Source organism: Aythya marila (genome assembly GCF_965140915.1).
Source record: "Aythya marila genome assembly, chromosome: 31".
NCBI classification, from domain to species: Eukaryota; Metazoa; Chordata; class Aves; order Anseriformes; family Anatidae; genus Aythya; species Aythya marila.
The window spans coordinates 372,439-396,463 of record NC_139072.1 but is presented as its reverse complement, the minus strand read 5'-3'; the positions used below and the strand labels follow the sequence as shown (position 1 = coordinate 396,463).

Genomic DNA, 24,025 nt, shown 5'->3' with positions numbered 1-24,025 from the left:
GGGGGTCAGCGGGGTTGGGGTGGGGGTCCCAGGGCTCAGGGGGGGCCCCCCCGGGGCTCACCTGCTCCTGCCGGGTTGTGGGGTCGAGGACGATGGCGCCCTGGGCGTCGAGGGCGCAGGTGACACCGCAGAAGAGGGCCGAGAGGGGCAGCCCCGCATCCAGCAGCCCCATGCAGGCGGCGTTCAGGCAGCAGGAGAGGAGCTGGGGGGGTTGTCAAGGAACAGGGGGAGAGGAAAAACCAACAGAAACACCCCAAAAAACTCAGCCCCCCCACCACCACCTGATCCCCAAGGATACGGAGCCGGCGTCGCTGAGCACCTGCAGCACGAGGGTGATGGCGGTGCGGGGGTGCAGAGCCCCCAGGACCACGGCCTCGCACGTCTGCCGGAGGAGCTGCTCCCGGCTGCGCTCACCGACGCCTGCGGGAGGGATGGGGGGGGGGGGTTAAATGGGGCTGGGGGGGGGAGGCAAGAATCCCAGGAGCACCCAGAGCACCTTGTGCTGGATGAGACCCAGGTGGGGTTTGGGTATCTCCAAAGAAGGAGACCCCAAAACCTCTCTGGGGAACCCATCCCCGAGCTCTGGCACCCGGAGGCTTCTGATCGCCTCTGGAGCCCTCCTCAGGCCCTCCCCCCGGTACCCCCACATCCCTCAGAAGCCCCCTGAGCACCCCCAGACCCCTCGGAGCACCCCCAGAACCCTCCTTAGGGCTCTCCCCTGCACCCCCACATCCCTTGGGAGCCCTTTGACCACCCCTGAAGCCCTCCGAGTGCCCCCAGACCCCTCTGAACATTCCCAGAGCCCCCGAAGCCCTTCTCAGGGCTCCCCCCATTACCCCCCCTGCCCCTCGGGAGCCCCCTGAGCACCCCCAAACCCCTCTGAGTATCCCCAGAGCCCCCTAATCCCCCCCGTAGGATTCCTCAGGGCTCCCCCTGTTACCCCCCTGTCCCCCAGAAGCCCCCTGGGCACCCCCAAATCCCTCCGAGCATCCCCAGAGGCCCCTGAACACCCCAGGAGCCCCCTAAGCCCCCCTGTAGCCCTCCTCAGGGCTCCCACCGTTATCCCCCCGCCCCTCAGGATCCCCCTGAGCACCCCCAGACCCCTTCGAGCACCCCCGGAGCCCTCTGAGCACCGCTGGAGCCCCCTAAACCCCCATAGCCCCCCCTCAGGGCTCCCCCCGTTACCCCCCCCGTTCCTCAGGAACCCTCTGAGTACTCCCAGACCCCTCCGAGCACCCCCAGACCCCCCCCCCCCTCGCCCCCTCCCCGCCCCTCAGAGCCCGGCCCCGCCCCCATCTCCCCCAGGCGGCCCCCACCTGGCAGCCCCACCTTGGGGCGCAGCAGCACCTCCAGCGTCGCCCTCTCGGGGCTCTCCTTTGAGCCCCGCACCTCCGCGGGGCCGTACAGCCCGGCCAGCACCGAGGTGTCACCTGCGGGAAGGGGGACACAGAGGGGACGGAGCTGCCACCGGGGCCCCAAAAAAAACCCCGGGGAACCCCTCCCCGGAGCCCCACGGACCCTGCACGAAGGCGGCGGAGCCGTCGGGCCGCGAGAGCAGCCCCTGCTCGCAGGAGAACGGCCGCAGGCAGCAGCCGGCCGCCGCCATGGCTGCGCTGCCGGGCTCCATGGCGACGCTTCCGCTTCCGGTTCCGGTTCCGGTTCCGGTTCCCCCCCGGGGACACGCCCCCTGCGTGGCCACGCCCCATCAGTGCCACCGCACGGCGTTAGAAGGAGGCCACGCCCCCTCAGCGGGTGGCCACGCCCCCTCCATAGGCGAGCATAGCCCGAGGTGGTGGCCACGCCCCCTCTGTGGTTCACCACGCCCCCTCAGTGGGTGGCCACGCCCCTCGTCGAGTGACCACGCCCCCTCAATAGATGAGCACTGCCCCGACTGCTGGCCCCGCCCTCTATCTGGCTGGCCACGCCTCCTTCATGGCTGGCCACGCCCCTCGGTGGTTCACCACGCCCCTTCGTGAGTGACCACGCCCCCTCCGTAGGCAAGCATAGCCCTGAGTGGTGACCACGCCCCCTCAGCGGGTAACCACGCCCCCTCCGTAACGGGTACAACCCTGGTCGGTGGCCACGCCCCCTGCGTCCATGACCACGCCCCCTCAGCGAGTGACCACGCCCCCTCAGCAGGCTATCATAGCCCGGGGTGGTGGCCTCGCCCCTTGACGGGTGACCACGCCCCCTGATGGGTGACCACGCCCCCTCATCAGGTGACCACGCCCCCTCCTATAGCCGGTGGTCGTGGCCCCGCCTCCACGTGTGTAGCCACGCCCCTCCGCGCGTGGCCACGCCCCTTCCACAGCACAGTCTACCTCGCGTTGGCCACGCCCCCTCGGCGCCTGACCACGCCCCCTCGGCCAGGCCCCGCCCACCCCCAAGATGGCGGCGGCGCTGCGGGCGCTGCGGGCGCGGCTCCTGCGGGCGGCTCCAGGCGCGGGCCCCGGGCGCGGCCTCGGCACCGCCGTGAGTGGGGGGGGGGGGGGGGGCGGGAGGTGGCCCCAAATCCTGTCCCGGTGTCCCCCCGGCCCCAGACGTTGTCCCCAGGTCCCCCTGTCCCCATACATTGTCCCCATGTCCCCCTGACCCTATATGTTGTCCCCCTGTCCCCATATGTTGTTCCCCTGACCCCATACGTTGTCCCGGTGTCCCCCCGTCCCCATATGTTGCCCCCCTGTCCCGTGTCCCTACATCCCAACCCCGCGTCCCTGTGTCCCCAAACTCCAGCGTCCCATCCCTGTGTCCCCACGGCCCTATATCTGTCCCCAAATCCCACCTCACAGCCCTAAATCCGTCCCTGCATCCCCATATCTGTCCCCAGGGCCCTATATTCATCCCCACATCCCACCCCATGGCCCTATATCCATCCCCACGGCCCTAAATCTGTCCCCATGGCCCTATATCCATCCCCACATCCCAACCTGCAGCCCTGTATTCATCCCCACGGCCCCATATCCACCCTCATGGCCCTATATCCACCCTCATGGCCCTATATCCACCCCCATGGCCCCATATCCGTCCCCACAGCCCCGTATCCGTCCCCATATCCATCCCCACAACCCTATATCTTTCCCCCCCCCCCGGCCCCATAACCCCACGCCCTCCCCGACCATTGGCCACGCAGGGGGGTGTGACGGGGCGGGAGGCACCGGGGCCCTTCGGGGGGGGTTTGGGACATGGTTTTATGACAAGGGGGTGACACGGGGGTCCCGGCACCCCGCAGCGGGGTCCGCGGGCGCAGCAGGAGTTCCCGACCCCGGAGGAGAAGCCGCAGTTCCCCGGGGCCTCGGCCGAATTCGCCGAGCGCCTGGAGTTCATCCAGCCCAACGTCATCTCGGGCATCCCCGTCTACCGCGTGATGGATCGCCAGGGCCACATCCTAAACCCCCACGAGGACCCCCAGGTGAGCCCCCGACCCCAAAAAAGGTTCTCCCGGATCCGTAATGGGGGCAGCCCCAACAGGTGATGGGGTTGGAGGGGGCGCTGAGTGGGGTGGGGAATCCGGAATGTTTGGGGAAGCCTAAATTTTTGGGAAACCCTAAATATTTGGGGAACCCTAAATGTTTGGGGAACCCTAAATATTTGGGGGCACCCCAAACACATGGAGTATCCCAAATATATAGAGGCACCCTAAATTGTGGGGTACCCTAAACAGCAGGGGAACCCCAAACACATGGGGACACCCTAAACACATGGGGTACCCCAAATATGTAGGGGCACCCTAAATGTGTGGGGAACCATAAATGTGTGGGGGCACCCCAAAAACGTGGGGTATCCCAAATATATATAGGGGCACCCTAAATGTGTGGGGGCACCCTAAATATTTGGGGGCACCCCAAACACATGGGGTATCCCAAATATATAGAGGCACCCTAAATTGTGGGGTACCCTAAACAGCAGGGGAACCCCAAACACGTGGGGACACCCTAAACACGTGGGGTACCCCAAATATGTAGGGGCACCCTAAATGTGTGGGGAACCATAAATGTGTGGGGGCACCCCAAAAACGTGGGGTATCCCAAATATATATAGGGGCACCCTAAATGTGTGGGGGCACCCTAAATATTTGGGGCACCCCAAACACATGGGGATGGTGCTGGGGGGCCCTAAACACATGGGGTACCCCAAATATTTGGGGGCACCCTAAACACATGGGGTACCCCCAAATATATGGGGGCACCCCAAACCTGCAACGTTTACATATAGGACACCCCAAACGTGCAATGTTTGTGTGCATGACCCCAAAAATGCAAAGTTCAGGCACACAGCACCCCAAAAATGCCATGTTTGTGTATAGGACACCCCAAAAACGCCACGCCCAGGCACACAGCACCCCAAACATGCAACATTTGGGTATAGGACACCCCAAAAATGCAGGATGTGACCCCAAAAACACAACATCTGGACACACAGCACCCCAAATAAGCAGGATGTGACCCCAAACACGCATGCCCACGCACCCAGCGCCCCCAAAACGCCACCTCATCCTTGCGACACCCCAAAAACGCCCCCCCCCGGCCCCCCCCCAGCTGCCCAAGGAGCTGGTGCTGAAGCTCTACAAGACCATGACGCTGCTCAACACCATGGACCGCATCCTCTACGAGTCCCAGCGGCAGGTAAGGGGGGCAAAAAGGGGTGCTGGGGAGGGAGGAGACCCCAAAAGGACCCCCCCCACACCACTTTTTGCCCCCCCCCAGGGCCGCATCTCCTTCTACATGACCAACTACGGCGAGGAGGGGACGCACGTGGGCAGCGCGGCGGCGCTGGACGACACCGACCTGGTTTTTGGGCAGTACCGGGAGGCCGGTGAGCCCCAAAACAGGCGAAGGGGGGGGTCCTTTGTGGGGTTAACCCCCCCCTAAATCACACCATGCCCCCCCAAAAAGGCGTGCTGATGTATCGGGGCTACCCCTTGGACCTCTTCATGGCGCAGTGCTACGGCAACACCAGCGACCCCGGGAAGGGCCGCCAGATGCCCGTGCACTACGGCTGCCGTGAGCGCCACTTCGTCACCATCTCCTCCCCCCTGGCCACCCAAATTCCACAAGGTGACCCCCCCAGACCACCCCACGCCCCCCTAATTCCCTCCCCGGACCCCTTTAACCCCCTTATTTTCTTCTTTCCCCCCCCCCCTTCCCCTGCAGCCGTGGGGGCCGCCTACGCCATCAAGCGCGCCGACGCCAACCGGGCGGTCATCTGCTATTTTGGGGAGGGGGCGGCCAGCGAGGGGGACGCCCACGCCGGCTTCAATTTCGCCGCCACCCTCGAGTGCCCCATCGTCTTCTTCTGCCGCAACAACGGCTACGCCATCTCCACCCCGACCTCCGAGCAGTACCGCGGCGACGGCATCGGTAAGACCGAGGGATGAAGATGAGACTCGGGGGGGGGGGGGGATTTGGGGGCGCTGTGCCCACCCCGTGCCCGTCCCCGCAGCCGCTCGGGGTCCCGGTTACGGGCTGCTGTCGATCCGGGTGGATGGCAACGACGTTTTCGCCGTCTACAACGCCACCAAGGAGGCGCGGCGGCGCGCCGTGGCGGAGAACCAGCCCTTCCTCATCGAGGCCATGACCTACCGGTGAGCCGCGGCAAGTAAAAACACCGAAATCACCCCCAAAAAAGACCTTTTCTTTAATAATTTTTTCTCTCCACAAAGCATCGGGCACCACAGCACCAGCGACGACAGCTCTGCCTACCGCTCGGTGGACGAGGTGAATTACTGGGACAAGCAGGACCACCCCATCTCCCGCCTGCGCCACCACATGCTGAACCGCGGCTGGTGGGATGACGAGCAGGAAAAAGCCTGGAGAAAAAGCTCCCGGAGAAAGGTGAGCGAGCCGGGAGGCCGGGGGGGGACACGGAGAGCCCCCCCCCGGGTTGATTTTAAGCCCCTCGTGCAGGTGATGGAGGCGTTTGAGCAGGCGGAACGGAAGCCCAAGCCCAGCCCGCAGCAGCACCTCTTCTCCGACGTGTACCGCGAGATGCCCCCCCACCTGCGTAAGCAGAGGGCGGCCCTGGAGCGGCACCTGCAGCACTACGGGGAGCACTACCCCCTGGAGCACTTTGAGAAGTGACCCCCCCGCGGGCACACGGCTTTAGGACCCCCCCACGGCACCCCCAGGTTGAGAACGGGGCGCTGGAGGGGGCTCGGTGGGGGAATAAACGGGGCCGCGCGCCCGGCCTGGCTGCTCGGCGCGTGGTGGAGGAAGGGTTTGGGGGGGGGGGTGTAACCGCCCGGGGGGGGGGTTAAAAAAACACTTTGGAGGTGGTAAAAACCTCCCTGGGGGGGAATAAACCCCTTGGAGGGGGTAATAACCTCCCTGGGGGGGAAATAACCCCCTTAGAGGGGCCAAAAAACTCCCCGGGGGGGGCAATAACCTTCACTGGGGGGGTTCTTAAACCCCTTCAGGGGGATTTAACCGCCTTTGTGAGTGGCTTAACACCATTTTGGGGTGGATTTCACCCCTTTTTGGGGAGGCCTGACCTCCCTGGTGGGCAAAAACCCCCTTGGGGGGTGGAAAAACCTCCCAGGGGAGGGAAATAACCTCCCTGGGGGGGGGGGATTTAACCCCCTTTGGGGGGGCTTAACCCCTTTAGGGGGTATTTAACACCCATTAGGGGGGGCAATAACCCCCCTTGAGAGGGATTTAACCCCTTTTTGGGGTGGCTTAACCCCCTTTGGGGGGGATTTTACTCCCTTTTTAGGAGATTTAACCTCCTGGGGGGGGGCAATAATCTTGGGGGGGGGATTTAACCCCCTCTGTGGGTGGCTTAACCCCCTGTGGGGGCGATTTAACCCCCTTCTGGGGGGGATTTCACCCTCCTGGAGAGGAACTGGGGGCAATTAACTCCTCTTGGAGGGCAATTAAACACCCCGGGGGTTGAAATCAACCCCTGGGGGGGCAGAAATCAACCCCTGGGGGGGGCTAATTCACCCCCAACCCTACCTGGAGGGACGGGAGCAGCGCAGCCCAAGGCACAAACCCCAAACCCTCGGCCGGGGCAGCGCCCGCGGTGCTTTTAATACCCCCGAGGGCCCCCAGCGTCACTGGGGGGGGGTCCACGCGCTCAGGGGGGGCTCCCCTCGCTCGGGGGGGGCCCCCCCATCCATCTCCATCCCCAGCACCTGGCAGCGGGGCAGCATCTCCTCCAGCAGGATGCGAACCAGCCCCGGGCTGGGCACGGCCACGCCGCTCACGTCCAAACGCCGCAGATTCCTGGGGTGGGGGGGGGGGGAGAAAAAGACACAAAAAGTGGGTGCCACGCTTCAAGGGGGGGGGGAAATCTTTTTGGGGGGGGGGTTAGGGGACTCACTGGAGGTGGTGCAGCGTGGCCAGGCCCCTCTCGGTGACACGGGGACAGCGTGCCACCGCCAGCTCCAACAAAGAGCCCTGGAAGACGTGCAGCCGCCCCAGCACCCAGTCGTCCACATGGGGGCACCCACTGAGGTCCAGGTGCTGCAGCTCCCTCAATTGCACTGCGGGGAGGGGGGGACAAAAAACATCCAGGGGGGGTCCCCGAGGTGCTGGGGGGGTTGTAAATTAGAGGGGGGGGCTCACCGAGGTTGTCCAAGCCGTCGTAGGTGAGCTGGGAGCCGCTGAGGTCCACGGCCACCACGGGGACGTCGCGGAGCTGCAGCAGCTCGGGGCGCCAGCGGCCGCGGACCCAAAGGTCCCGGTCCTTAAATCTTTGCGGGGGGGGCACCGTCAGGGTGCGAGGGGGGGGCACAATGATAAAAAAAGGGGGTGGGAACGAAGCAAGGCTCACCTGACCCCCCCGCCGCACGATAAGGTGAAGGCGGCGGCCGCCAGGTTGTCCCCGTAGCGCTCCCGGGTCAGCCCGTAGTACCTGGGGGGGGGCACCAGGGGGGGTTTTTTGGGGGGGATTTGGGGGGTAGCATAAAGGGGGGGCACCCCCACACAGCCCCTCTGGTCACAGGTCATTGTGGGGGGGGAATTAGGCCTCTTTGTTTGCGCCCCCCCTGATTATGGGAGGTGAGGTGGGGACCCCCAGCTTGTCCCCTCTGCACCCCGTAAAATGGGGGGGGCACAAATCAAAACTTTTATTGCCCCCCCCCCAAATTACAGAGGCAGATTCCAGACCTCTAACCTCACGCCATAAAATAGGGGGGGCACAAATCAACCCTTTTATTGTCCCCCCCAAATTACAGGGGCAGATTCCACCCCCCTACCCCCACCCCATAAAGCAGGGGGGGGCAATTCAGCCCCATAAAACATGGGGGGGCCACAAATCAGCCCCATAAAACAGGAGGGGGGCACAACTCAACCCTTTTCCCCCCCCAAAAAGCACAGAGGGACTCCCTTTACCCCCCCCTTCCCGATCTAGGAGCCCCATTTCCACCCCTCCCTCCCCCCCAACTCCCCCCCGAGCCCCCTCCTCACCCCTCCAGCCCCCTCCTCACCCCCCCATTGCCCCCCCCACCCCCTTCTTGCCCCCCCCCGGCCCCCACTCACTCGTTTTTCCTCCTCAGCCGCAGGCGCCGCAGCCGCTGGGCCCAGGCGGCCGTCACCTCCCCCCCCCAGCACCACTGCCCCAGGCTCTGCAGCGCCCCCCAGGCGGAGGCGCCCCGGCACAACGAGGAGGGGGGGGGCACCGGCACCCGGACCCCCCCCCAGCCCCCCAAAATCTGCGGGAGAGAGCGGCGGCGTCAGCAGCCCCGGCCACAAAGCCCTGGACCCCCGCTGAGCCCCCCCCAGCCCCCAGATCTCCCCATTTTACCCCATTTCCCCCCCTCCTGTCCCCCCCCAGTCCCCAAACCCCCCATTTTACCCCCATTCCCTCCCCTTGCCACCCCCCAGCCCCCAAACCCCCCATTTTACCCCATTTCCCCCAACTCCTGTCCCCCCCAGCCCCCAAACCCCCCATTTTATCCCCAATTCCCTCCCCTTATCACCCCCCCAGCCCCCAAAACCCCATTTTACCCCCCCTTGCCACCCCCCCAGCCCCCAAACCCCCCATTTTACCCCCAATTCCCCCCCTTGCCACCCCCCCAGCCCCCAAAACCCCCCATTTTCCCTCATTTTACCCCATTTCTCCCCACCCTTGTCCCCCCTCCACCCCCAAACCCCCCATTTTACCCCGTTTTCCCCCCCTTGCCACCCCCCCAGCCCCCAAATCCCCTATTTTAACCCATTTCCCCCCCCCTTGCCACCCCCCCCAGCCCCTAAACCCCCCATTTTACCCCATTAGGCCCCTGCAGCCCCCCGCCCCCTTTTTTTTCCGCCCTCCCCCGCCCGTTTGAAGAAGAGGCAGCCCCCAGCCACGCGGGGGAGGCGCGTCCCGTTTTAATTAAGCACGAATTAATTAATTAATTAAGCACTAATTAACCGCCCCCCCCCCCCCCCCGCCCCGGGCAGCACCTACCGCCCTCAGCGCCGCCATCTTGTCCGCGGCGGGGGCCCCGCGCACTGCGCATGCGCCGCCTGGCCACGCCCACGCACCCTCATGGCCTCGCCCACACCCCCGTTAGACACGCCCACCAAGCGGAGCGACTCTTGCGCGAAGCCACGCCCCCTGTGTGTGGGGCCTCGCCCCCTCCTCGCTAGGCCACGCCCCCTTGAGGGATCTCCCCCAGGGGAGGGGGAGGGAGTTGGGGGGGGGGGAGATTGGGGGGGTCAGGGGGCAATTGGGGGGGGTTGGGGAGGGAAGGGGTTATGGGGAGGGGGGGGGACACCCAGGGCTCCCTTGGGGGGTGCAGGGGGTCCCCCCCCTCCATGTGGGGGTCCTGGGGGGGGTTGGAGGAGGTTTTTGGGGGGGGTCCTGGGGGGTGTGGGGGGGGCTGGAGGGGTCTGGGGGGGGCCTGGGGGATGTGGGGGGGGCTGGAGGGGGCTGGGGAGGGGTCCTGGGGAATGTGGGGGGGTGGGGGCGCACACAGCAAGGGGGTGGGCACACAGTGGGGGGGGGACACACAACATGGGGGGTCTAGGGAGGAGGGGGGGGGCGGGACCCCTGGGTCCCGTTCCCCCCCTGGGCCCCCCCCAGCCCACTGCGGGGGTCCGGGGGGGTCAACCAGGCCGCCAGGTGGGCTGCGATGCGCTGCGATGGGAACACGGGGGGGGGGGCATCAGTGCTAACCCCCCCCCAATGTGTCCTGTGCCCCCTCCCATGTCTCCCCCCCCCGTCCCTGCTCACCTGGCGGGCGGCCATCAGTGCTGGGGGGTCCCCGGGCCGGGGGGGGGCCATGTCCGCACAGTGCGAGGCCCCCGCAATCAGCACCCCCCGGCGGCCCCCCCCAGCGCTCAGCACGTGCCAGGGGTCCAGGGCGCCTGCAGGGGGGGGTCAATGAGGGGGGGCACCTGGACAGGGCCACCGTGCACCGTGCAAGGCCATTGTGCAACGTGCAAGGCCACCATGCACCGTGCAAGACCTCTGTGCACCTTGCTGCCATGCACCGTGCAAGGTCACTGTGCTGCCGTGCACCATGCACTATGCACGTGCAAGGCCACCGTGCCACCATGCAAGGTGCAAGGCCATGCACTGTGCTGCACCGTGCAGTGCTGTGCTACACCGTGCTGTGCAATGCCGTGCTGTGCCACGATGCACCGTGCTGCGCTGAGTTGTGCTGTGCAATGGTGTGCTGCACTGTGCAACGTCATGCAATGCCATGCTGCACCGTGCCATGCCATGCTGCACTTTGCAATGCCATGCAATGTCGTGCTGCACCATGCAACGCCATGCAATTTTGTTCTGCACTGTGCAATGTTGTACTGCACTGTGCAATGCCATGCTGCACCGTGCAATGCCATGCAAAGTTGTACCACACTGTGCAATGCTGTGCTGTGCCATGCAATGTTGTGCTGCACCATGCCATGCTATGCTGCACAATGCAATGCCATGCAATTTTGTTCTGCACTGTGCAATGTTGTACTGCACCGTGCAATGCCATGCTGCACTGTGCCATGCCATGCCATGCAATGCTGTGCTGCACCATGCAATGCTGTGCTGCACCGTGCCATGCCGTGCTGCACTGTGCAATGCCATGCCATGCCGTGCTGCACCGTGCAATGCCATGCAATGTTGTGCTGCTCCATGCAATGCCGTGCTGCACTGTGCCATGTCGTGCTGCACCATGCAATGCCATGCAATGTTGTACCACACTGTGCAATGCTATGGTGCGCCTTGCAATGTTGTACTGCCCTGTGCAATGCTGTGCTGCACTGTGCAATGCTGTGCTGTGCCATGCAATGCTGTGCTACACCATGCAATGCCATGCAATGCCGTGCTGCTCTGTGCCATGCCGTGCCACGCCGTGCCGCACCATTGACGAAGAGGAGCCGCGGGGCCTGGATGCGTGCGGCCCCGTAGAAGCCGTTGGTGGCAGCGGCAGCCTCCCGCACCCGCGCCGGGGAGATGCCAAAGGCAGCAGCACAGAGGCTGAGCTGCGCCCGCAGCGTCTGGAAGCGGGAGAAGGGGCAAGCAGCATCCTCGCAGCTGGGGTCTGGGGGGGGCCAGGGGGTCACTGGGGGGGGTCCAGGAGCCCCCAACCCCCCTCCCCAGCCCTCCCCGTGCTCACAGAAGCCAAACTCGGTGCAGGTTTGGAAGAGCCAGGGCCGGCTGCCGCCCGCGCTCCCCGGGCCCCGCAGCTCCCGCAGCAGCGCCCGGCGGGAACTGGGGGTGCACGGCTGCCCCCCCCGGCGCAAAAAGGCCTGGGGGGGGGGTTAGGGCACCCCAATGGCACCGTGCTGAGCCGGGCAGCGGGGTGCAATGGGGTGTAAGGGGGTGCAATGGGGTGCAATGGGGTGGAGGGGGATGCATAGGGTGCAATGGGGTGCAGCAGGGTGCAGTAGGGTGCAATGGGGTGCAAGGGATGCAGTGGGGTAGAATGGGGTGCAGGGGGATGCAGGGGGGTGCAGGGGGGTGTAAGGGGGTACAATGGGGTGTAACAGGGTGTAATGGGATGCAATGGGGTGGGGCTTGATTGGGTACGAGGGGTGCAGTGGGGCCCAAGGGGGTGCAATGGGATGCAATGGGATGCAATGGGGTGCAATGGGATGGGGTGCAATTGGGTGCAAGGGGATGCAATGGGGTACAGTGGGGTGTAAGGGGGTATAATGGGGTGCAAGGGGATGCAGGGGGGCACAGTGGGGTGTAAGGGGGTGTCAGGGGGCTTAAGGGGGTGCAGTGGGGTGCAATGGGATGCAATGGGGTGCAATGGGACAGGGTGCAACGGGGTGCAAGGGGGTACAAGGGGGTGCAAGGGGGCACAGTGGGGTGAAGCAGCCCACGAGGGGTGCAGCTGAGCGCACTAGGAAGGCGCCACGGGGCCCGGTGGGATATAGGGGATATAGGGGGGGGGTCCTGCCCTCCCCACCTTGACGACGGCCCCCAGCCTGCGGTAGGGCGAGCCGCGGCGGCCGTCGGTCATGGCACGGCACAGGGAGGCCACCGAGGCGGCGGGCAGGAGCCCGTTGTACTGCACCGTCCCCGCCACCACGTCGGCCACGTTCTCGGCCAGCAGCGCGCGGTCCCCGGGGTCCCGGGGGGGGTGGCAGCAGGACATGGCCCCCGTCACCTCCGCCAGCCGCCGGCCCCGCAGCCGCGCGTCCAGAGCCCCGAAGGCAGCGCTCACCGCCGCCAGGCACTGCGGGGGCACGGGGAAGGGGGGGGGGGTGTCCTGCCTGGGGACGGTGCTGTCCCCAAGTCCTGACCCCTAGTCTTGTCCCCAAATCCTGTCCCCAAGCTCTGTCCCCTAATCTTGCCCCCAAATCCTGTCCCCAAGCTCTGTCCACAAGTCCTGACCCCTAATTTTGTCCCCAACCCTTGTCCCAAAGCCCTGTCCCCAAGTCCTGACCCCTAATCTTGACCCCAAATCCTGTCCCAAAGCCTTGTCCCCAAACCCTGTCCCCTAATCTTGTCCCCAAACCCTGTCCCCAAACCCTGTCCCCAAGCCCTGTCACCAGCCCTTGACCCCTAACCCTTGTTCCTCAACCCTGTCCCCAGTCCTTGTCCCCTAACCCTGTCCCCAAGCCCTGTCCCCAGCCCCTCCAGGACCCACCTCTGGGGACCCCCCCACATCAGGGCTGGAGAGGGCGACAGAGACCACCTGCAGGTGGGCAACAAAGGGTTAATGGGGTCAGGATTGGGGGGGTTGGGGTCAGGATTGGGGGTTTGGGGGTCAGAACACATTGTAGGGTTGAAGTTTGGGGCAGGATTTGGGGTCTTTGGGGTCAGATTTGGGGGCTTGGGGTCAGGATTTGGGGTTTGGGGGTGAGATTTCAGGGCTTGGGATCAGGATTGGGGTCTTTGGGGTCAGGATTTGGGGTTTAGGGTCAGGATTTGGCGTCTTTGGGGTCAGATTTGTGTTTTTGAGGTCAGATTGGTGTCTTTGGGGTCAGATTTTAGGGTTTGGGGTCAGGATTTGGGGTCTTTGGGGTCAGATTTTGGGGTTTGGGTTCAGATTTGGTGTCTTTGGGGTCAGATTTTAGGGTTTGGGGTCAGGATTTGGGGTCTTTGGGGTCAGATTTGTGTTTTTGAGGTCAGATTGGTGTCTTTGGGGTCAGATTTGGGGGCTTGGGGTCAGGATTTGGAGTCTTTGGGGTCAGATTTGGTGTCTTTGGGGTCAGGACTGGGGTCTCACACGATTGTATCCCGCGAAGTCAACCTGAGCCCGGACGGGCGCAGACGACGCCACGGCCGCCGACACCAGGTGGGGAAACTGAGGCAGGGGAAAGCGTTGGGGGGGGGGGGACACACGGGGTGACCCGACCCCCCCGGCGGGGTGGGGGGCACCCACCTTGAGGCGCGCCCAGGCGGCGAGGGCGCCCGCGTAGGACCCCCCAAAAGCCACCCAGGTGTGGTTGGGGCTCAGCCCCCAGGCGCGGGTGACGTGGAGGTGGAAGGAGGCCAGGTCAGCCAGGCTGGGGGGGGGACACAGGGGACACAGGGGGGGCAGAGAGGGGACAGAGAGGGGGCAGAAAGGGGACAGTGAGGGGACAATGAGGGGACAGCAAGGGGATGGAGAGGGGGCACCCAGGGGACACAAAGGGGACAGAGAGGGGACAATGAGGGGACACCAAAGGGACACACAAGGGACAGTGAAGGGACACCCAGGGGTCACCCAGGGGACATGAAGGGGACATGAAAGGGACACCCAGGTCACAGTGAGGGGACACCCAGGGGACACCCAAGATAACACCCAGGGGGCACCCAAGGGATACCCAAGGGACACCCAGGGGACAGCCAGATGACACCCAGGGGACACCCAGGGGACATGAAGGGGACTCCCAGGGGTCATCCAGGGGACTTGAAGGGGTCACCAGGGGTCATCCAGGGGACACCCAAGGGACACCCAGGGGACTTGAAGGGGTCACCCAGGAGACATGAAGGGGACACCCAGGGGACACCCAGATGACACCCAGGGGACACTCAGGGGACACCCAGGGCACAGTGAGGGGACACCCAGGGGTCACCCAAAGGACACCCAGGGGTCACCCAGGGGACATTAAGGGGTGACCTAGGGGACACACCCAGGGGACACCCAGATGACACCCAGGGGGCACCCAAGGGTCACCCAGGGGACACCCAGGGTACTTGAAGGGGACTTGAAGGGGTCACCAAGATGACACCCAGGGGACATGAAGGGGACACCCAGGGCACAGTGAGGGGACACCCAGGGGACACCCAGGGGACACGGCCCCAGCCCCAGCCCCCCGCTCACGCCTGCTGGCTGGAGAGGAAGCGCAGCTCGGCCCCCCCCGGCCCCGCTGGCCCCTGGCTGTCCCCGTAGAAGCGGTGCTCCAGGGCCAGCAGCAGGGCCCCGTGCTGCCGGGCCAGCTCCACCACATGGCCTGGCACCCGCGGGACGGGGACGGGGACGGGGACGGGGACAGGGACATCCTCATCCCCACCCCCACCCCAATCCCACCCTAATCTGACCCCAAATCCCTTCCCATCCCACCTCCATAACCCCCAAATCCAATCCCACCCCAATCCCATCCCAATCCCATCCCCATCCCATCCCCATCCCAATCCCAATCCCAAATCCCAATCCCAAATCCCATGCCATCCCAATCCCATCCCCATCCCATCCCCATCTCAATCCCAAATCCCATCCCCACCCCAATCCCATCCCAATCCAATCCAATCCCATCCCCATCCCATCCCCATCCCAATCCCAAATCCCAATCCCAAATCCCATGCCATCCCAATCCCAAATCCCATCCCCACCCTAATCCCAATTCCCATCCCAAATCCCATCCCATCCCCATCCTCATCCCCATCCCCACCCCAATCCCATCCCATCCCAATCCAATCCCATCCCAAATCCCAATCCCAAATTTGATGCCATTCCAATCCCAAACCCCATCCCCACCTTAATCCCAATCCCATCCCAAATCCCACCCCCACCCCAATCCCATCCCAATCCCAAATCCCATCCCAATCCCCATCTCCATCCCAATCCCAACCCCAACCCCATCCCAATCCCAATCCCAATCCCATCCCATTTCATCCCAATCCCACCCCTTACCCCCCCGCAGCACCAGGGGGCTCAGGGCACTCTCCCCCCCGACCACGAGGAACACGGGGCCAGCCGGGCGATCCCAAAACTCCTCATTGACCCAAAACCTCTGCGGGACATCGGGGGGGGGGGGTCTGGGGGGGGGCACACGAGCCACGTGCCCCCCCCGACCCCCCCCCCCCCGGCCCCATATCCCTACCTGGGTGAGGACGCGGCCCTCCAGGGGGTCGAAGTGGTCGAGGGGCTGCTGCAGGGACCCCCCCACGGGGGTCCCCCCCCCGGCCCCCCCCGGCCCCCGCAGCGCCCGCAGCGCCTGCGCCCGCAGCAGCTCCCGGTTGTGTCCTGGGGGAGAGGGGGCGGCCAGGGTCACCCCCCCCTGGGGTCCCCAAGACCCTCCTTGGGGTCCCAACACCGCCCAGGGGTCCCCAAGACCCTCAATGGGACCCCCCCCAACCCTTCTTGGGGTCCCAACACCCCCCCCAGGGGTCCCCAAGACCCTCATTAGGGTCCCTACAAGCTCCTGGGGGGTCTCAACGCCCCCCTGGGGTCCCCAAGACCCTAATTGGGGTCCCCACAAGCTCCTGGGGGTCTCAGTGCCCTCCTTGGGGTCCCCAACACTCCCCAGGGGTCCCCAAGACCCTCAATGGGACCCTCCCCAACCCTTCTTGGGGTCCCAACATCCCCCCCCTGGGGTCCCCAAGACCCTCATTGGGGTCCCTACAAGCTCCTGGGGGGTCTCAACGCCCTCCTTGGGGTCCTACCCCCCTAAAGGGGCCCCCAGAGCCCTAACTGGGGCCCCCAGAGCCCTAACTGGGCCAGACTGGGGTCCCCCGACCCCCATTGGGGTCCCACGGTGCAAATAGGGACCCCCAAAAACCCCGGACCCCCAACTCACCCGCCTGCGTCTGGGCCACCAGCAGCAGCCAGGGCATGGCGAGCCAGGGGGACAGCATACTGGGAGGCACTGGGAGGCACTGGGAGGCACTGGGAGGCACTGGGCTCCGTTCCCTGCTTTTATGGGCTCCACGGGGTGGGGGGGGACGCGGGGACAGTTTCGGTTTCCCTTGAGTGGGGGGGGGCAGGATGGGGGCTGGGGTGCAGGGGTGGTGCACGCGTGTGTGCAAGGGGCTGTGCAACCGTGAATGTGTGTGCAAGGGGCTGTGCACACCTGTGCAAGTGTGCAAAGGGCTGTGCAACCTTGCATGTGTGTGCAAGGGGATGTGCAACCTTGTAGGTGTGTGCAAGGGGCTGTGCACGCTTGTGCACGTGTGCAAGGGGCTGTGCAACCTCGAATGTGTGTGCAAGGGGCTGTGCACACCTGTGCATGCGTACAAGGGGATGTGCAAGCTTGCATGTGAGTGCAATCAGCTGTGCACCCCCGTGCATGTGTGCAATGGGCCCTGCACCCCTGTGCACGTGTGCAAGGGGCTGTGTGACCTAGAATGTGTGTGCAAAGGGCTGTGCACGCCTTTGCACATGTGCAAGGGGCTGTGCAACGTTGCATGTGCGTGCAAGGGGCTGTGCATGCTTGTGCATATGTGCAATGGGCTCTGCACCCCTGTGCACATGTGCAAGGAGTCGTGTGACCTTGCACACGCGTGCAACAGCCTGTGCACCCCGTGCACGCGTGCAATGCACCGTGCACCCTCACACGCGCGTGCAAGGAGCAGCACACCCCCGGACACGCGTGCAAGGAGCTGTGCCCCCCCCCGTGCACGCGTGCAAGGCGCCCTGCACCAGCGTGCAACCCCCTTGCACACTCCCCCCATGCCTTGCACACTCATCCGTGTGCCCCCCCCAGCCGCGTCCCCACGCCGCGTGGCGTCGGTGCCGGCCTGGACGTGCCCGTCCCCGTGTCCCCGTGTCCCCATCCCCTGGGGGGGGGGGGGGCAGGGTCGTGCACCCCCCCCGCAGTCCCCCTCCCCTTTCCTTATCCCCCTCATTAGGGCCGTTAAACCGGGCTTAACCCTCTTCTCTGCCCCCCCCCCGCGGCTAAACCCGGATTAGGCTCCATCTGCCCGGCTGGCGCCCGGAGAGGTCCTGGGTTAACCTTTGGGGGGGGGGGGCAGGAATTGTGCCCCCCCCCCACATTCACACCCCCCTGGGACCCCCAGCCCGCACCCCTCATTGCGTCAGGGGGGGCCTGAAGCACTGAGCGCCCCCCCCCCAGTCTGTGCATGGCCCCCATGAGTGTTGGGGAGCCCCCCCCCCCCCTTCAAATGCACGGACCCCAAAGTGCACAGCCCCCCCCCCCCCAAAAAAAATAATAATAATAAAATAGGACCCCAAAATGCAAAGGCCCTCAAAGTGCAAAGCCCCCCAGGGTGCAAAAAGCCCCCCCAGGGTGCAAAAAGCCCCCCCAAATGCAAAGACCCCCCCAAATGCGAAGACCCCCAGGGTGCAAGGACCCCCCCCAGGGTGCAAGAAGCCCCCCAAAATGCAAGGAGCCCCCCCCCCTTGAGTGCAAAAAGCCCCCCAAAATGCAAAATCCCTCAAACTGCAAAGCCCCCCCAGGGTGCCAAAAGCCCCCCCATGGCTCAAGGACCCCCCCCCAACCCAAGGGCACCCCCCCGGCCCCCCCCCCGGCCTCCCGCAGCCCGGGCTCAGCGCCCGGCGGATTTGCGGAGCCATTTCGGGGCGGATTTAGGGGTTAAAGGGCAAAGCATTTTTTTTTCCATTCCCCCCCCCCTTATTTTTTTTTTCCATACCAGGCCTGCACGTGGCCGTTAATTACCGCTCCCTAATTAGCGCCGGGGCACCCCCAGGCCCCAAATCCCCCTAATTTGCCCCCAAAAGGAGCCCCCCCCCCAGCTGCTAAAGGGATGGGGAACAAGGAGCAAGCACCTGCAGCCCCCCCTCATTAATGAGCCCCCCCCTCGTTAATGAGCGAGAGGCGGGGGGGGGGGAGCGCCCCCTCCTTTTTTCTTTTTTTTTTTCCATTTTTCCACTTTTTTTTAATTACGATTTCGTTTCTTGAAGCCTTTCCTTTCCTCCTCAGCTCTGCGCAGCCCCCCCGGCGGCTGGGGGGGGGGGGGACACGGGTGCAGCTACGGGGGGGGGGACATGGGGAGAAATGAGGGTGGGGGGCGGCCGCCCAAAGGGTGGGGGGCGCAGCGGGGGATGGGGGCATCCAGAGGGGGCAGGGGGGGGCTCAGCGCTGTGCCGGGCAGCTGGGGCATGGCGGGGGGGCTCCGAGTTGTAAGGGTACTCCGGGTTGTAAGGGTACTCCGGGTTGTAAGGGGGCTCCTTGTTGCAAGGACATCCCGTGCTACGAGGATGCTCCGTGTCGTAAGGATGCTCCTTGTTGTAAGGATGCTCCGTGTTGCAAGGGTGCTCCGAGTTGCAAGGATGTTCCGTGCTATGAGGATGCTCCGAGTTGTAAGGATGCTCCGTGTTGTAAGGATGCTCTGTGCTACAAGGATTCTCCGAGTTGCAAAAGTGCTCTGAGTTTCAGGGGTGCTCCTTGCTGCAAGGATGCTCCTTGTTGCAAGAATACTCCATGTTGTAAGGATGCTCTGTGCTACGAGGATTCTCCGAGTTGCAAAGGTGCTCTGAGTTTCAGGGATACTCCTTGCTACAAGGATGCTCTGAGTTGCAAGGATGCTTGCATGCTGCGGGGATACTCCATGTTGCAAGGATGCTCCTTGTTGTAAGGATACTCCATGTTGCAAGGTTTTTTGATACTCCTAGGATGCTCCGAGTTGCAAGGAGGCTTTGAGTTCCAAGCGGGCTCTGAGCTGCCAAGATACTCCAAGTAGCAGCGATGCTCTTTGTTGCAAGATTTGCTCCATGCTGCAGGGACAGGCCATACTATGAGGACACCCCATGCTCCGAGGATGCTCCGAGTTGTAAGGATGCTCTGTGTTGCAAGGTTGTTCCATGCTGCAAGGATGCTCCATGTTGCAAGGATGCTCCCTGTTGCAAGGCTACTCCCTGTTGCAGGGCTGCTCCTTGTTGCAAGGCTGCTCCTTGTTGCAAGGATACTCCTTGTTGCAAGGATACTCCTTGCCATGGGGAGGGTCCCTAAAGGGCTACTCCGTGTAGGAATTCTCCGTGCCATGGGGCTGCTCCGTGCCACGGGGTCCCTCTTGGCCTTTGGGGTGCTCGGTGCCATGGGGACACCCAAAACCCGGGGGACACCCAAAACCTGGGGGACACCCAAAGCTCGGGGGACACCCAAAACCCGGGGGACACCAAAACCCGGGGGACACCCAAAGCTCGGGGGACACCCAAAGTTTGGGGGATGCTCTCGGCCATGGGGATGGTCCATAACGGGATTTTTCGTGCAGGATTTCTCCGTGCCATGGGGTCGCTCCGTGCCATGGGGTCTCTCCGTGCCATGGGGACACCCTTGGCCATGGGGGCACCCAAAGGCTGGGGGACACCCAAAAGCCATGGGACACCCAAAAAAAAGAGGACACCCAAAGGCTGGGGGACACCCAAAAAAAAGAGGACACCCAAAAACCAGGCGCCACCCCGTGCCACGGCGCTGCTCCGTCCCCAGGGCTCTCCCCGTGCCGCACCCGTGCCCGGGGGCACCCTGGGGCCCCCCTTGGCACCCCCGCGGCGGGGCCGGGCCCCCCCCCCCCCCTCCTCACAAGACCTGGAACTTCCAGGAGCTCTGCTCCTTGTAGTCCAGGCAGTCGGCGGCGTTGAAGTTGAGCTTCCAGGAGCCCGCCTGGTCCTTGTAGTCCAGGCAATCCACGGTGCCAAAACCCAGCCCGGCGGCGCCGTAACCTTGGCCGGCCAAACCGGCGGGCGAGGGGGCGAGGTGGGCGCCCACGGAGGGGGCCCCCAAGGGGCTCAGCGCCGCGCCGGGTGCCCCCAGCTGCGGGTGCATGGGCGAGAGGTAGGAGCTGCAGTCCAGGCCCCCGAAATAAGCGGCGGCGGAGCCGGGGTAGCTTTGCCCGTAGCCCCCCGCTTGGCCGTAGGAAGCGGGGAACGGCGCCGAGCGCGGCAACCCCGGCGCGGCCGCGGTGGCCAAGGGGTCCGGCACGGGCGAGATCGAAGCCGGGCTCCAGATGGAGACGGTGGCGCCGGCGGCGGAGCTGGGGGTGCCGGAGGGGCCGGTGGGTGGGGGGCTGTAGGGTCCGGCCCCCCCGGCGTCGGGGGGCGCCTCGCGGGGCGGCGAGCTCTTCTTCTTGGCGGGCCGAGCCTTGGCCTGGCCGCTGCTCTGCTGCTGCTGCTGCCGGCACTTGGCGCGGCGGTTCTTGAACCACACCTGGGGGGGGGGGGGTTTGGGGGTGTGTGGGGGGGGAAGAGGTGAGGGTGGGGGGCACGGGGTTGTTCCCTTGCATGCCCCCCCCCCCCTCGGTCGTGTGCATGGTATGGTGTGCGCGCCCTTGCAGGACCCCTCTGTGCACACGTGGGTGCAAGCAGAATCCCTCCTTGTGCACACACAGGAGCGTGCAGCACCCCTGTGTCCTTGTGCACACGTGGGTGCAAGCAGGACCCCTCTTTGTGCACACCCAGGAGCGTGCAGGACCCTTCCTTGTGCACACACAGGAGCGTGCAGCACCCCTCCCTCCTTGTGCACACTTGGGTGCATGAAGGACCCCTCTTTGTGCACACCCAGGAGCATGCAGGACCCCTCTTTTTGCACACTCGGGTGCATGCAGGGTCTCTGTGCACCCCCAGGAGCGTGCAGGACCCTTCTGTGTGCACACGTGGGTGCGTGCACAATCCCTCTTTGCGCACACGTGAGTGTGTGCATCACCCCTCCCTCCTTGTGCACACGTGGGTGCAAGCAGAACCCCTCTTTGTGCACACGTGGGTGCAAGCAGGACCCCTCTTTGCACACACACAGGTCCACGCAGGACCCCTCCTCGTGCAAATGCAGCTGCAAGCAGGACCCCTCCTTGTGCACGTGTGCGTGCAAGCAGAACCCTTCCTCGTGCACACAAACGAGCGTGCAGGACCCCTTTTTTTGCACACCCAGGAGCGTGTGGGCCCCCTCCCCAGGCTCACCTGCACGCGGGACTCGGGCAGGTTGATCTTGAGGGCCACCTCCTCGCGCATGAAGATGTCGGGGTAGCGCGTCTTGGCGAAGAGCGCCTCCAGGATGTCCAGCTGCGCCCGCGTGAAGGTGGTGCGCTCCCGGCGCTGCTTCCGCGGCGTGGCTGCAAATGGGGGTGGGGGGGTCAGGGACACCCTGGTGAGCACCCCCATGTCCCCCCCCCAAGCTGCTGCACACCCCCAGCCCCTTCCCACCCAAGGGAAAACACAGGGCCAGGGAGGGGACCCCTCCGTACAAGCACACCATGCAAAACTGCATGCACCCCCCCCCCCCCATGCAACTGCCTTGTGCAAAGCTCCTCGTGCAAAGCTGTGCAACCTCCCGTGCAAACCCTCTGTCCAACATGCTCGTGGAAACCCCTCTGTGCAACACCCTGCATGCAGCCTCCTTGCACAAAACCCCCCTGTGCAACCCCTCTGTGCAAATCCCTGCGTGCAACCCCCCCGTGCAACCTCTCAGTGCAAATCCCTGTGTACAACCCCTCTGTGCAATACCCCCCGGTGCAAATCCCTGCGTGCAACCCCCCCTGTGCAACCCCCTCGTGCAAAACCCTTTGTGCAACCCCTTCATGCAACCCCCCTGTGCAAAACCCCGCGTGCAACCCCCCGTGCAATACCCCTATGCAACCCCTCTGTGCAAAACCCCTCGTGCAACCCTTTTGTGCAACCCCCCATGCAAAACCTTGCATGCAACCCCCCCGAGGAAGCCCCCGCTCACCGGGGTAGCCCACGGCAGAGTGCAGCAGGTCCATGCCCGGCCCGGCCAGGGTGAGCCCGTTGACGGCGTAGTGGGGCTGCTTGATGTAGGACATCATGCTCCGGGTGCTCCGGGTGCTCCGGGTGCTCCGGGGGGGCTCCCTCGCGCCGAGCCCGGGCGCTGCCGAGGCAAGCTGGGGCCAGCTGCCGGGGGGGGGGGACACACGGGGTCACGCGTGGCACGGGGCAGGGTTGCAGGGCACGAGGCAAGGTAGCACGGCACGAGATTGCAGGGCACGGGGCAGGATTGCACGGTGCAGCACGGCATGGAGCAAGGTAGCACGGCACGAGGTTGCACAGCACAGTGCAGAATTGCACGGTGCAACATGGCATGGTGCAAGGTAGCACAGCATGGGGCAGGATTGCATGGCACAACATTGCATGGCAGGGTGCAGAATTGCAGAGTGCAAGGTAGCACAGCACGGGGCAGGATTGCACAGCACAGGGTCAGAATTGCATGGTGCAAAATGGCACGGTGCAAGGTAGCATGGCACAAGGTTGCAGGGCACGGGGCAGGATTGCATGGTGCAGCATGGCATGGGGAAAGGTACCACAGCAGGGTGCAAGGTAGCATGGCACAGGGCAGGATTGCACGGCACAGGGTCAGAATTGCATGGTGCAAAATGGCACGGTGCAAGGTTGCATGGCACGAGGTTGCACAGCACAGTGCAGAATTGCACGGTGCAACATGGCATGGTGCAAGGTAGCACGGCACAGGGCAGGATTGTAGGGCATGGTGCAGGATTGCATGGCAGGGTGCAGGATTGCACGGTGCAGGATTGCAGGGCACAGGGCAAGGTAGCACGGCACGAGATTGCACAGCACAGGGCAGGATTGCACGGTGCAGCACGACACAATGCAAGGTAGCACGGCACGGTGCACGATTGCACAGCCCCAAATTGCACGGCACGGTGCAAAATTGCACGGTGCAGGGTTGCATTGCACGGTGCTGCAGCAGGGGGACAAGGACCCTCGGGGGGGGAGGGACAGGGATTTTTTTTGGGGGGGGGACAGGGACCCTTTGAGGGGGGGACAGGGACCTTCTCCTAGGGACAGCAGGGCCGCGCCACCTGCCCTTGCACCGCTGCTCCCTCCCAAAATTGCCCCCTCCCCAAATTGCCCCCTCCCCAAAGTACCCCCCCCACCACGATGTGCCCCCCTCCCCAAGCAGCCCCCACCCCAAAGACACCCCAACCCCAAAGTCCTCCCCACCCTAAGGTCCCCCCCACCCCAAATTGCCCCCACCCAAGGTCCCCCCCACCTCATGTTACCCCCACCCCAAGGTCCCCCCCACCCCAAATTGCCCCCCCCACCCCAAATTGCCCCCCACCCACCTGCAGCGGGGGCCCTGCTGGCGGCGGGGAAGGCGTCCCCGCGCCGGGGGGAGCCTTAAATAGGGCCGACACCGCCCCCCCCCCACCCCCCCAGCCCCCCCCCACCCCGCCACTAATCCCCGGGGGGGTGACATTGCCCCCCCCCCCCAGCTAATCCCCCGCTGCCGGCAATTAACGCGGGGGGGGCACCCTGCACGCCCCCCCCCCCCCCATATAGGGTGGGGGTTTTGGGGTGTGCTCACCCCAAAATTAGTTAATTAGTGCTGGTTAATTAATTATCCTGGGGGGGGGGAGGATTTTATCGGGTGGGGGGGTTATAAGGATCCCCCCCCACGCTAATTACGCCCCGCTGCCCGCTCGGTAGGGCTAACGAAGGGGCTGGCGGTTTTGGGGTCAATCCTGCGGGATTTGGGAAAGGGGCCCCGGGGGGGCCCATGGG

The 24,025-nt window shown here is 64.7% G+C and overlaps 5 protein-coding genes across 5 annotated transcripts in view; 1 reads left to right on the top strand and 4 right to left on the bottom strand.

Moving 5' to 3' along the window:
• EXOSC5 (exosome component 5) overlaps positions 1-1,805 on the bottom strand; it is a 2,364-nt gene extending 559 nt beyond the window's left edge. Inside the window, exons 1-4 of the mRNA XM_082781559.1 lie at positions 1,519-1,805; positions 1,317-1,430; positions 299-420; positions 62-202 (exon numbers count right to left, since the gene is read on the bottom strand). Of these exons, the coding sequence (XP_082637685.1) occupies positions 62-202; positions 299-420; positions 1,317-1,430; positions 1,519-1,627 (486 nt within the window). The 5' untranslated portion in view covers positions 1,628-1,805. The remainder of the gene's footprint in view (positions 1-61; positions 203-298; positions 421-1,316; positions 1,431-1,518) is intronic.
• Positions 1,806-2,323: 518 nt separating this feature from the next.
• BCKDHA (branched chain keto acid dehydrogenase E1 subunit alpha) lies at positions 2,324-6,189 on the top strand. Its single transcript, XM_082781557.1, has 9 exons — positions 2,324-2,472; positions 3,230-3,409; positions 4,536-4,622; positions 4,704-4,812; positions 4,893-5,054; positions 5,151-5,357; positions 5,440-5,581; positions 5,660-5,831; positions 5,904-6,189. The coding sequence occupies exons 1-9, from the start codon at positions 2,389-2,391 to the stop codon at positions 6,075-6,077; spliced, it is 1,317 nt and encodes a 438-aa protein (XP_082637683.1). The 5' UTR covers positions 2,324-2,388; the 3' UTR covers positions 6,078-6,189.
• Positions 6,190-6,333: 144 nt separating this feature from the next.
• DMAC2 (distal membrane arm assembly component 2) lies at positions 6,334-9,424 on the bottom strand. Its single transcript, XM_082781558.1, has 6 exons — positions 9,388-9,424; positions 8,478-8,650; positions 7,771-7,851; positions 7,563-7,690; positions 7,318-7,480; positions 6,334-7,220 (listed from the first exon to the last, which is right to left on the bottom strand). Exons 1-6 carry the CDS (start codon positions 9,403-9,405, stop codon positions 7,049-7,051), a joined length of 735 nt encoding a protein of 244 aa, XP_082637684.1. The 5' UTR covers positions 9,406-9,424; the 3' UTR covers positions 6,334-7,048.
• A 521-nt stretch (positions 9,425-9,945) lies between these two features.
• Positions 9,946-16,413, bottom strand: PRSS16 (serine protease 16; the record flags this gene model as incomplete). Its single annotated transcript, XM_082781609.1, has 11 exons — positions 9,946-10,059; positions 10,156-10,289; positions 11,282-11,461; positions 11,537-11,669; positions 12,335-12,604; positions 13,601-13,678; positions 13,757-13,880; positions 14,681-14,810; positions 15,491-15,590; positions 15,681-15,823; positions 16,377-16,413. 11 exons carry the CDS (start codon positions 16,411-16,413, stop codon positions 9,946-9,948), a joined length of 1,443 nt encoding a protein of 480 aa, XP_082637735.1.
• A 3,662-nt stretch (positions 16,414-20,075) lies between these two features.
• On the bottom strand, positions 20,076-22,370 carry LOC309888929 (homeobox protein otx5-like; the record flags this gene model as incomplete). Its single annotated transcript, XM_082781584.1, has 3 exons — positions 22,215-22,370; positions 21,449-21,600; positions 20,076-20,702 (listed from the first exon to the last, which is right to left on the bottom strand). Exons 1-3 carry the CDS (start codon positions 22,309-22,311, stop codon positions 20,076-20,078), a joined length of 876 nt encoding a protein of 291 aa, XP_082637710.1. The 5' UTR covers positions 22,312-22,370.
• Positions 22,371-24,025: the final 1,655 nt, after the last annotated feature.

Bases quoted from the DNA above. Each gene is read 5' to 3' on its own strand.
- BCKDHA (XM_082781557.1), top strand. From the start codon at position 2,389: ATGGCGGCGGCGCTGCGGGCGCTGCGGGCGCGGCTCCTGCGGGCGGCT. The intron at 4,813-4,892 runs GTGAGCCCCAAA...CCCCCCAAAAAG, and splicing joins TGGGCAGTACCGGGAGGCCG to GCGTGCTGATGTATCGGGGC. The intron at 5,055-5,150 runs GTGACCCCCCCA...CTTCCCCTGCAG, and splicing joins GGCCACCCAAATTCCACAAG to CCGTGGGGGCCGCCTACGCC.
- DMAC2 (XM_082781558.1), bottom strand. The intron at 7,852-8,477 runs GTGAGTGGGGGC...GCCCCCCCCCAG, and splicing joins CGGCTGAGGAGGAAAAACGA to GTACTACGGGCTGACCCGGG. The intron at 7,481-7,562 runs GTGAGCCCCCCC...CCCTCCCCGCAG, and splicing joins CGACGGCTTGGACAACCTCG to TGCAATTGAGGGAGCTGCAG.